General features: G+C 42.7%; 1 protein-coding gene across 1 annotated transcript in view; it reads left to right on the forward strand.

Annotated features, from left to right (window-relative positions):
• Positions 1 to 12,935, forward strand: part of MRPS5 (mitochondrial ribosomal protein S5) — a 263,692-nt gene that overhangs the window by 114,565 nt on the left and 136,192 nt on the right. The window contains exon 5 of the mRNA XM_073628058.1: positions 7,291 to 7,325. Coding sequence (XP_073484159.1) covers positions 7,291 to 7,325 — 35 coding nt within the window. The remainder of the gene's footprint in view (positions 1 to 7,290; positions 7,326 to 12,935) is intronic.

A 12,935-nucleotide genomic window follows, 5' to 3' on the forward strand; every position in this document is an offset into this window, starting at 1 on the left:
TTAACCACTTGCCACCCAGGCCAATTCTGACATTTCTCTCCTACATGTACAAATCATTTTTTTTCTAGAAAATGACATAGAATCCCCAAACTTTTATATATATTTTTATTATAAAAGACCCTAGAGAATACAATGATGGTCATTTATCTTGCACGATATTTGCGCAGCAATTTTTTGAATGCGTTTTTTTTAAAAAAAAAAAACAGTTTTGTGCTTTAAAAAAAAACAGTAAAGTTAGCCTCAATTTTTTGCATAATGTAAAAGATGAAGTTACGCCGAGTAAATAGATACCTAACATGTCACGCTTCAAAATTACATACGCTCGTGGAATGGCGCCAAACTTCGGTACTTAAAAATCCCCAAAGGCGACGCTTTAAATTTTTTTTACTGGTTACCTGTTTTGAGTTACAGAGGAGGTCTAGGGCTAGAATTCTTGCTCTCACTCTAACATTCGCGGCGATACCTCACATGTGTGGTTTGAACACTGTTATCATATGTGGGCAGGGCGTGCGAGCACACGGGGACAGGGGCGCTTTAATTTTTTTTATTGTTCATTTTACTTTTTTTTTTTTTTTGACACTTTTAAAAAAAAAAATGTTTTTTGATCACTTTTATTCCTATTACAAGGAATGTAAACATCCCTTGTAATAGGAATATGGCATGATCAGTCCTCTTTACAGTGAGATATGGAGTCAATAAGACCCCACATCTCACCTGTAGACTGGGAAGCCTGCAATTAAAAACAAAACAAAAAAAAATCTCTGCTTCCCAGCCGAGGCGGCGCCGTTTGCTTAAATGCAGAGACCGGGAGTGACGTCATAACATCGCGCCCGGCCTCCGAACGATCATAGAGACTCTGGCGACCATCTGGTCCACCGGAAATCTCTATGGTAAACATCCGGGGCCGGCGGATCCTGTCTCCGACTCACCAATGGAAGTGGTGAGTCGGTAGAAGCACCGGAGGAGGGGGGGTCCCCTCTTGCCGCCCGTAAGAACAATTATCAAGTGGCGGAACAGCACGCTATGATCATTCTTATGGTGTAGGGAATCACCGGGCTGAAAAAGCCGATATCTGAATGATGCCTGTAGCTGCAGGCATCATTCAGATATACCCATACAAAGTCAAGGAAGTCATATGACGGCCGGCGGGCGGGAAGTGGTTAAACATAGTTTACTATCTGTCACGTTAAATCATTCAGGAGAGGCTGTAAAACGTCCTGTGTACATTAAGCCTTACTAAAAGTATCAGTGAGGTTAACACTGTGCTGCACACAGTCTGTACCGAGAGCAGAGCTGTGGGAGGGGCCCAGCGGTCTCCCACCACTAGAGCCTGTCTGCAGAAAGCTACAGGAGGGGGCAGAGACAAGACCATTCATCCTGCACAAGGAGAGAAAGCAACAGTGACCGGTCTTTATTACAGGAAGTTTCACACTGGATTACTGTACGGATCCGGAAAAAAAATAAATAAATACATAAACACCAAGATTCAAGTAAGAATACAAATGACTCTTGTATTTAGACAGTATTTGTTTGTCCTGGAGTTCTGCTTTAAGCAAATTATTATTATTTTGTTTCCTTGTAAATCTTTTGCAAAGTTTTTCACATGGAGATCCTGCCAGAAACAGCACTGCAAGCTGACAGTGCCTAGCCACTGCCTTGCAATTAGCAGCAGCATTGTCAGCCTGCCTTGCAAGATTTTTCAGCTGGCCTTTAGGCTGCCTATTTGTTAGACTGACTAGGGAGCCCACCTGCTAGTTCCTGGCAGGATCTTCTCATAAGATACTTTGCAAGAGATTCACAAAAAAAAAAAAAAATTGCTTAAAAAAACTGTACACTGTGTGACACGATGCTATACTTCCAAAAAAAAAACACATTGCTTTATCATCCTTTGAGGGACATAGGAATTCTGAAACAGGTTATACTGCTACCTACAGGAGGCTGGGACACTGGCAAACAGGAAAAAATATGATGAAATGTAGCTCTCCTCTAACCTCTCCTCTATCCAGCATGCCTCGGTTTTTTTACTATTGTCCTAGGAGGTTGGACACCTTTTCTTCAGCAGCTGAAAAAAAAAGTGCAACTACATTTTTTATCCTTTTTATATTCATTATATTTTTTCTTTATTGATTTTAGAATGCAGATCTAGCCTGAAATGTGACCTTTCCAGACGTTGGTGTACTTTGTTAGCAGCAGTATGCTTTTCGGGCCCAGAGGAGAGGCACAGCTTCTGGCTTGACCCTGTCTCTGCAGGTCAGGCTAAAGCACAGAGAACTACCTCACTGTCTGTACCATTGGGCGGCTCTTTTAAATTTCCTGCCTCCACCAGTTTTACTGATGCTGAGCTGATGGAATCGAGCATTGACCTTGAACACTCTGCTAGGTGGAGTGTTGCGCACATACACACAGTGCTCTTTCTTCTGCTTCTGCTCCTGAAGCACCACACGGAACATCTGTTCTCCAATTTTGTTCTCCTGGCCACATACAGTGACTTGTTCACCTCAGGCCACCTGAAAACCTTATCTGCAACTGCTGCTCAGCTCTGTGAGTATGTGAGACCTTTGTACACGTTGAGCCTAGTTGTTATGGCTACGTTCTCAAGGCTGCACAGAGGAAAGTCCTGCTGCAATGAGTGACCTCAGCCTATACTGATGGAAAGAACTGACGCCTGTAATTTGGAACCTAGAACCCCTATTATAGGGTCATCCTCATTGTTTGTTTCTTCAGCTTCATTGGTTGAGGCTGTGGCCTTCCATGTGACCACAAGGACCTGTCTGTTTTTGCTCAATTACTGGAGCAATCCGCTAGCAGAGGCTCAAAGCATGCTCTGGCACTATCCTGACAATATCTGACCCTTCTGGGTTAACAAGCATACTTCCAAACAGGTTGATTGTGTTCTCACCTCACTAAAAGACAGTTTCCGTACTTTGATCATAATTTGAATTACTTGGAGTGAGTCTCAGACCTGTGTTGGAGGTGACTTGTCAAACAGTATGTGGTTTTATCCCTCAAAGAGGACTCATCCACCACTCTTTCATCAGAAGGGTGGGGCCTTTTTTTTTTTAGTGTTAGAAGCTTTGCGCCTTAGCTATAATGGCCTGCTACAAGCACCCAAACTTGATTCTCACATGGGGCTGATTTCCAGTCACATGCACAGGGAAATTTGGCTACATGACAATGTAATGATATGTCTAAACAGTGTCTGACTCAGTTGTCCTTCATAGGAAGTCACTTCTTTAGTTATACCACTGGTGAGTGTGCTTCAGCCTCAAAGTGAGGAGTCAGTGGAGAGGGCAAATCAACCCCTTCTCCTTCATCCACTAGAGTAGTAGTAGCACAAAGACAGAGACACAGCCTTCCTTCCCCCTCACTCAAGTCATAGGGATCAAAGCTGGAGATCCTCTATCTCCTCTGCTCAGCCTCCTATATGAAGGTGCAACCCCACTTCTACAAGTGGAGGGCTGTTTGTTCGCCCTAATTGGTCTCCGAGGAATTTTCCCTTCTGGCATTTGGGTGCTCAGATCACCTCTTGTAGCATTCAGCCTAGACCCTTAAATCAGGTGTCTCCTTCAGTTGCCGTTCTTCACTCCTCTGATTTTTCTGCACCCCATCTTTGCAGATTTGTTTGGGTTCCCTGCTTCTTGAGACCTCTGATTCTCAACTTGGTAGAAGCCTATCTTTGGCAGTGGTATCCATCCCTATGTCCTTTTCTCTCCGACAGGGCCGGTGCTTCTACTCTCTCCTCTCTGCAGCAAGCAACTTCGTCTCAGCATCAGAAGGCAGCCGCCGCTCTGTTCGCACATAGTGTCAGAGGCGCAGTGGTGGCGGATGACTGTGTGTCCCGACTCCCGAAATAAATAGAAGCAAGCAAACATTCATTGATGGGCACTGGTAGGCTGCATTTGATGGGCGCTGGTGAGGCTGCATTTGATGGGCGCTTCATTGAAAAGGTGGGGTATACATGGGCAGGGAAAAGGGGGTGGACTTAGGTGGAGCCAATGGGGGGGGGGCGGCAAAATGAGGTTTGGCCTTGGTTGTCAAAAATCCTTGCACTAGCCCTGCTCTCCGATGTACATACACCCCTTGTGGTGCTATTCATTCCTTATCCCTATCCTCCCTCCTGAGGGACCTCAGTGTCCTCCAGCAGCTCCAGACCCTACTTATAGCACTGACCTTTTTTGTGTCCCCATAAAGCCACTTTAAAGAGGGTCAGTTTCCGGGATTCCTGCAGTTCAAACAATGCTAAGGAACATATTATCTGCAAGCCTAGTCTAGGTCCAAATTGACCGGTATCCAGCATTGATAGCTTCAGATCGCTATCAAGCGGTGGGTGTTCAGCTCAGGTCCTAAGAGAATAGACTCGCTGTTGACTTTTAACTTCTTCCCTGTTTAGCAGACTTACCCCATGTCTTCGAAAATAGAGAATAAAAAATCTTTGGGAGTCCCCACTCGAGTTTCACAGTCTTCCCTTTTCAGGGTTTGTGGGATTGCTAGGGATGTATTAGGGAACAGTGGAGGCCAGTGGTAAGGGGGCGGCAAACAGTATGCCACTGATGCCCCCCTGGTCGGTCGGTAGCACTTACCCCATCGGCTTCCCCTGCTCTGCGGTGGCCTCCCGTTCCCCTGCTCTCCACGGGTCATCACGGGGGCGGCTTCTGTTTCCTCCCTTCTCTGCGGCCAATCAGGAGTCTTCTCTTGCGGCCAATTGGAAAACGGGTCTCACCCGCTTCTGATTGGCTGGATTGAGGGTCAGTGTTTCAACAGAGAATATTCATTCACTCTTGTAACACCTGGGTGGGCTCATGGTGCAATGCTCTGCGCCACGAACCCACCCTATTTTTAAGCCTATTAGAGCCTATGGCTCTAATCAGGTGCTTAAAAAAAACCCACCTCTGCCACTGTAATTTAGGCGTCCAGCATCCTGAAAGGGGCCGGACGCATGAATAGGAGGGGGCCATGGCGGCCGTGGATAGATTCATGCTATACATGAATCTATCTATTATACATATAGGGGGTGGTGTGGATAGAGGGGGCAGTGTTGGGGCGCCCCTAATGGACGGGTCACCGCTGTTAGAGAATGTGGTCTCTAGGCAAGAGCTGGTCTTTCTGAAACAAAAGGTTCCAGATGCTATTCACTGGTCTCAAACAGGCAATGGCATGGTTCCTTCACTCACCTCTTTGGTCTTTGGTAAGACTCATCTTATAGGCGTATACTCCTATCTGGCCCTTGATTCTGGTTTTCCAGAACAGAAAGTTCCCTGAGCACCAGGTGGATTCTTCGGTGGGTTGGTGTTTTCACCCGACCTTCACTGGACATCACCTAGGTGCTGCAGGGCATTCATTTGTGAAAAGATTTGGGAATTCTGCCTAAGACAGAACTGCTAAAGATTTCCCCTATGGGAATGTCTGGAGACCTTAATGGGACCTGGTCACCAAGAGACAGGTTCCTCTTCTGCAGCACAAGGGTTTCTACCCCTCGTACCTCAGTGGTGGATACTGCTGGTTGTAAGGACCTTCATCCTTGTCTATCCTTGTGTGGGTGTCATTTATCACTCTTAGGAGGATTCAGGTTTATTACCCTTCAGTTTTTACCAGCCTGGTGGGTCTCTTCTTTCTAACCATTGGGATATTATGCTGTGAGGGATCTCACCTCTATAACTAACGGTATCTTTTTGAAAGATTGGTTGTTTCATTTGCCAACTTATTTCCTTATCATGGATATTCCTTTCCCTGAAATCAAGGTTTTGGAATTCTAGGTTTGATTAGCTGGTCTTCCTTTTGAATGTGGTTGTCTGTCCAAACATCTGCTTATTCATCTGTTTTTTCCTGGTTTTATATCCAGTCAAATTTTTTTTTCTTATTGGTCTAAATTTTCTTCCCATTCAGGTAGTATATTTTATTTCTTACTCTTTTTGGTGAATAGTCAGTTGGGCCTCTAATTTTGCTGGATGGGGCTCATTGTTTCTTTAAGTACCAGTTTCCCCTTAGCGGTGATTCTCTGTCCTGGTCTGGAGCACCAGGTTGATCCCTTGCAACCTTTCCTTGGTCATGGCAGTTCTGAAATGGCCTTTCCTTCATCTAGCCTTGATACGACCAATGATTCCTGCAAATACTCTGGCCTGGGATTGTCCCCTTGTCAATTGGGTCTTTCAGTGGCTGTTGTCCTCTCCTCAGTTGGACTGCATTTGGATGGCCCTACTTACAAAACTGAGACATGCTCAATAGTGGATGATTTATACAGGGCTAGCAATCAAAGTTTTCCTTTTTGTCTGTTTGCCATTGTGCAAATCTCCTGTAGTCGGCAGTTTAACCTGATTGTTTCAGAATTCCTGTGTCCCTCAAAAGACTTCAATAATAACATTTTATGTTAAGAACAAAAAAAAATGTTTTGGTTTACATACACTTTTTATTGTAGATATGGGTGTTCCATGCCATAATGTCAACTTGACTTCAGAAGGCCTGGTCATTTTCACATATGGACAGTAGGACATCCCTATTATGCAAATAGCAACTTTGTGAAAGGTAGCATTTGCATAATTTATATTACGAGGTTTCAGTTTATGCTGTCAACTATATTTTGGGGATATTAGATTTTAACTTTAACAAAGTAAAAGGTTCACTTAATTGCCTACCAAACTACTACGCCACTCCTACCTTCACTTATACTCACCTGCCTTTTACTCTTTGTTCACCCGCTAGTACAACATAAAATACTCAGTTATTCAGGGTATGGAAAGCATGGTCTCTCTCCCCAGCCTCCCACAGTGCAGCATTTAGTGCCTGGATGGCCTTTCCCTAGGCCGAGCTCTAGGGGTAAGGATAGAATCCTGTGTATACTCTGACCAAGTTAATTTGGAGATTACACAAGGCTTCTTCTCTACGCTCCTGCGGGTGAACTGGGCAGCAAGGGATGCAATGGATTGCGATTATGAGTGGCAAGGAACTGGCCAATGAAGTGAACCTTCTGCTTTATATTGATTGCCAGATTTATTTCTGTATACAGGTAAAATATCTGTTTAGTTATTTACTTTTGTCTTATTGTTATTATGACTTCAAGTGTGAAGGTGGTAATTTAAATTACCATATATTTGTTCTTTTTTTTTGTTACAACTTTGTTTTAGCTAAAAGGAAGAAAAAAAACTGCATGATGCATAGTGACAGGCATAGACCTTGTTCTTCTTCATATTTTCCGTATTTCAAGCAGCAGTAATTTTCCAAATTTTATTAAGAAATCTTTAATGTTTGCTATCTTTGCTTTGGATACATGCAGACTATTTTTTCTTCTCCCACCAGAAACATATGAGGATTTCGACTGCAAAGTGATTGAGGTGAGTTCTATTTCTTTGCTAGCATGCTTCTAATGTAATAGCAAATTAAATGCAGCAGTGACATTCCATTTTGCTCATTTAATATATCAAGTTTATGTTGGAAAAATTGTGCTGTATGAGAGCAGTCTAAAACAATGCACAGCAAGATAGAACATTCTCTAATGGATGACTTATCAGCTGAGTTACATAGATAATACCCAACCGAGACAGCCGCCGGTGACTTTGTAAAGGACAAAATGAAGTTGGGTAAAGTTTTAAATTATTTTCAATAGGCTGTAGCATTAAAGCTAAAGTATTGCTTGTGTTAAATGACCCATGGCCACTCTTAAATTTTTAAGATTTTCAGTAATTTGTACTGAAAAGACTGCTTTCCAACACAGATTGTTATCTTAATTGCAGATTTACCTTAAAGTGGAGGTCCGCCCACCGCTGCAAAAATTAAAAGCCAGCAGCTGCATATAGTGCAGCTGCTGGCTTTTAATAATCAGACACTTACCTGTCCTGGAGTCCAGCGATATTGGCACTGCAGCTGATGTTTCCATCAGCTGTCGGGAGCTGCCGCCTCCATTGCAAGTAAGGAAATCCGGCAGTGTAGCCTTATGGATTCACTCTGGGAACCCGACTGCGCATGCGTGAGGCGTCGCTCCTCTCTCCTACTGGCCCAGTGGCCGGGGAAGGAGAAGGGAGGAGGAGGGAGCCCCGCGGTGACATCAATACCCGCGGCTGAAGCTCCCGGAAGTGGGGGCAGTGTACCTGTGAAAGACGGGTATCCTGACGGGTACAATGAGTGGAAATTCAACTTTTGGGTGGAACTCCGCTTTAAGATTTTGCTAAACCTCTGTGTAGGAGTACTGCTTGCACCTAGAAGGGGGGGAGAACTCCATAAGCTTGTCAGGAAAAATTACCTGTTGGCACAAATAAAAAGTATCATGGACAGAGTAAATAACAGTGTTGTTCAAATGCAAAGATACAGCCACAATCAACTTTCTAATAGTGAAAGTGTGATCTTTTCTGTACATACAGTATAGTATGACTTGTATGTATTTTAAGCTGACGGGTAAGTACGGTAGTGCCCTTTTTTTAAGCTGACGGGTAATTACGGCAGTGCCCTTTATTTAAGATGACAGGTAATTCTGGTAGTGCCCTTTATTAACCACTTCAGCCCCGGAAGATTTGGCAGCTCAATGACCAGGCCATTTTTTGCGATTCAGCACTGCGTCGCTTTAACTGACAATTGCTCGGTCGTGCGATGTTGTACCCAAACAAAATTAACATCCTTTTTTTTTCCCCACAAATAGAGCTCTCTTTTGGTGGTATTTGATCATCTCTGCGGTTTTTATTTCTTGCGCTTTAAACAAAAAAAGAGTGACAATTTTGAAAAAAACACACTATTTTGTACCGTTTGCTATAATAAATATCCCCGATTTTTTTTTTTTTTTTTTTAAGTAAATTTTTTTCCTCAGTTTAGGCCGATATGTATTCTTCTACATATTTTTGGTAATAAAAATCGCTATAAGCGTGTATTGATTGGTGCGCAAAAGTTATAGCGTCTACAAAATAGGGGATGGATTTATGGCATTTTTATTATTATTTTTCTTTTACTAGTAATGGCGATGATCTGTGATTTTTATCGGGACTGTGACATTATGGCGGACACGTTGGACACTTTTGACACATTTTTGAAACCATTGACAATTATACAGCGATCAAAAAATGCACTGATTACTGTGTAAATGTCACTGGCAAGGAAGGGGTTAACATTGGGCAATCAAGGGGTTAACTGTGTTCCCTGACTGTGTGTTCTAACTGGGGGGGGAGGAGACTGACTATAGGAGATGACAGATCGTGGTTCCTAGCTATTAGGAACTCACAATCTGCCTCTCCTCAAAGAACAGGGATTTGTGTGTTTACACACACACGTCCCTGTTCTGCCTCTCGTGCCCACGATTGCTCGCCGCCGACGGTCATTCGCGACCGCTGGCCATGAGCATCGGCACCCCTGCAATGCAGCAGATGCACAAGCGCCTGCTACCCCGTAATTACGGTAGTGCCCTTTATTTAAGCAAACAAGTAATTACTGTAGTGCCCTTTATGTAAGCTGACGGGTAATTATGGTAGTGCCTTTTATTTAAGCTAACGAGTAATTACGGCAGTGCCCTTTATGTAAGCTAACAAGTAATTACGGTAGTGCACTTTAAGTTGACGAGTAATTACGGTACCGCCCTTTATTTAAGCTGACGGGTAATTACGGTAGTGCCCTTTAAGCTCACGAGTAATTACGGCAGTGCCTTTTATGTAAGCTGACGGGTAATTACGGTAGTGCCATTTATTTAAGCTGATGGGTAATTACGGTAGTGCCCTTTATTTAAGCTGACAGGTAATTACGGAAGTGCCCTTTATTTAAAGCAAACAAGTAATTACGGTACTGCCCTTTATTTAAGCTGACGGGTAATTACGGTAGTGCCCTTTATTTAAGATGACAGGTAATTACGGTAGTGCCCTTTATTTAACCGGTTCAATACAGGGCATTTTCACCCCCTTCCTTCCCAGACCAATTTTTAGTTTTCAGCGCTGTCGCACTTTAAACGACAATTGCGTGGTCGTGCGACGTTGTACCCAAACAAAATTTACATCCTTTTTTCCCCACAAATAGAGCTTTCTTTTGGTGGTATTTGATCACCTCTGCGTTTTTTATTTTTTGCGCTATAAACAAAAGAAGAACGACAGTTTTGAAAAAAAACACAATATTTTTTACTTTTTGCTATAATAAATATCCCAATTTAAAAAAAAACAAATTTTGTCCTCCGTTTAGGCCGATATGTATTCTTCTACATATTTTTGGTAAAAAGAATTTGCAATAAGCGTATATTGATTGGTTTGCGCAAAAGTTATAGCGTCTACAAAATACGGGATAGATTTATGGCATTTAAAAAAAAATGTTATTTGTTTATTTTTTTTTACTAGTAATAGCGGCGATCTGCAATTTTTTTTTTTCATGACTGCGACATTATGGTGGACACATCGGACACTTTTGACACATTTTTGGGACCATTCACATTTATACAGCGATCAGTGCTATAAAATTGCATTGATTACTGTATAAATGTGACAGGCAGGGAAGGGGTTAACCACTAGGGGGGAGACGAGGGGTTAAATGTGTTTCCTAGGGGAGTGATTCTAACTGTAGGGGGTGGGGACTCACAAGGGGAGAAGACCGATCAGTGTTCCTCTGTACTGGGAACACAGATCGGTCTACTCTCACCTGACAGGACGTGGATCTGTGTGTTTACACACACAGATCCACGGTCCTGCTCGGTTAACGGGCAATCGCGGGTGCCCGGCGGACATCGCGGCCGACGGGCATGCTCACCGGGTCCCGAGCAACGCGGCGGGCGCACGCCCCCGAGACGGCCGGGAAGCCCAGGACGTCATATGACGGCCACCCAGGATGGGAGATCCCATCTGTGGCCGTCATATTACTATATGCGGGCCCTTTATTTAACCTGACAGGTAATTACGATAGTGTCCTTTATTTAACCTGACGGGTAATTACGGTAGTGCCCTTTATGTAAGCTGACGGGTAATTACGATAGTGCCCTTTATTTAAGTTGACGGGTAATTACGGTAGTGCCCTTTTTTTAAGCTGACAGGTAATTACGGTAGTGCCCTTTATTTAACCTGACAGGTAATTACGATAGTGCCCTTTATTTAACCTGATAGGTAATTACGGTAGTGCCCTTTATTTAAGCAAACAAGTAATTACTGTAGTGCCCTTTTTTTAAGCTGACAGGTAATTACGGTAGTACACTTTATTTAATCTGACGCGTAATTACGGTAGTGCCCTTTATTTAAGCAAACAAGTAATTATTGTAGTGCCCTTTATGTAAGCTGACGGGTAATTACGGTAGTGCCCTTTATTTAAGCTGATAAGTAATTACGGTAGTGCCCTTTAATTAAGGTGATGGGTAATTACGGTAGTGCCCTTTTTTAAAGCTGACAGGTAATTACGGTAGTGCCCTTTATTTAAGCAAATGAGTAATTACGGTACTGCCCTTTATTTAACCTGACGGGTAATTATGGTAGTGCCCTTTATTTTAGCAAACAAGTAATTACTTTAGTGCCCTTTATGTAAGCTGACGGGTAATTACGGTAGTGCCCTTTATTTAAGCGGATGGGTAATTACGGTAGTGCACTTTATTTAAGCTAACGAGCAATTACGGAAGTGCCCTTTATTTAAGCAAACAAGTAATTACGGTACTGCCCTTTATTTAGACTGACGCGTAATTACGGTAGTGCCCTTTATTTAAGCTAACGAGCAATTACGACAGTGCCCTTTATGTAAGCTGACGGGTAATTAAGGTAGTGCCCTTTATTTAAGCTAATGGGTAATGGGTTAAGCTGTAATTACGGTAGTGCCCTTTTTTTAAGCTGACAGGTAATTAGGGTAGTGCCCTTTATTTAAGCAAACAAGTAATTACTGTAGTGCCCTTTATGTAAGCTGACGGGTAATTACGGTAGTGCCCTTTATTTAAGCTGATGGGTAATTGCATTGTGCCCTTTTTTAAAGCTGACAGGTAATTACGGTAGTGCACTTTATTTAAGCTGACGAGTAATTACGGAAGTGCCCTTTATTTAAGCAAACGAGTAATTACGGTACTGCCCTTTATTTAACCTGACTGGTAATTATGGTAGTGCCCTTTTATTTAAGCAAACAAGTAATTACTGTAGTGCCCTTAATGTAAGCTGACATATAATTACGGTAGTGCCCTTAAAGCAAACAAGTAATTACTGTAGTGCCCTTTATGTAAGCTGACATGTAATTACGGCAGTGCCCTTTAGGCTGATGGGTAATTACGGTAGTGCCCTTTTTTAAGCTGACGGGTAATTACAGTAGTGCCCTTTATTTAAGCAAACAAGTAATTACGGTAGTGCCCTTTATTTAAGCTGACAGGTAATTATGGTCAGTGCCCTTTATTTAAGCTGATAGGTAATTACGGTAGTGCCCCTTTTTTAAGCTGACGGGCAATTACGGTAGTGCCCTTTTTTTAAGCTGAAGGGTAATTATGGAAGTGCCCTTTATTTAAGCAAACAAGTAATTACTGTAGTGCCCTTTATGTAAGCTGACAGGTAATTACGGGTACTGCATTTTATTTAAGCTGATGGGTAATTACGGTAGTGCCCTTTATTTAAGCAGACAAATAATTACTGTAGTGCCCTTTATTTAAGCTAACAGGTAATTACGGTAGTGCCCTGTATGTAAGCTGACAGGTAATTACGGTAGTGCCCTTTATTTAACCACTTGAGCCCCGGACCATTATGCTGCCTAAGGACCAGAGGTCTTTTTCCAATTTGGCACTGCGTCGCTTTAACTGCTAATTGCGCGGTCATGCAATGCTGTACCTAAACGAAATTTGCGTCCTTTTCTTCCCACAAATAGAGCTTTCTTTTGATGGTATTTGATCACCTCTGCAGTTTTTATTTTTTGCGCTATAAACGGAAAAAGACCGAAAATTTTGAAAAAAAATGATATTTTCTACTTTTTGTTATAAAAAAAAATCCAATAAACTAAATTTTAGTCATACATTTAGGCCAAAATGTATTCGGCCACAT

The sequence above is a fragment of the Aquarana catesbeiana genome, linkage group LG04 (assembly GCF_042186555.1).
Source record: "Aquarana catesbeiana isolate 2022-GZ linkage group LG04, ASM4218655v1, whole genome shotgun sequence".
Taxonomy (NCBI): Eukaryota; Metazoa; Chordata; class Amphibia; order Anura; family Ranidae; genus Aquarana; species Aquarana catesbeiana.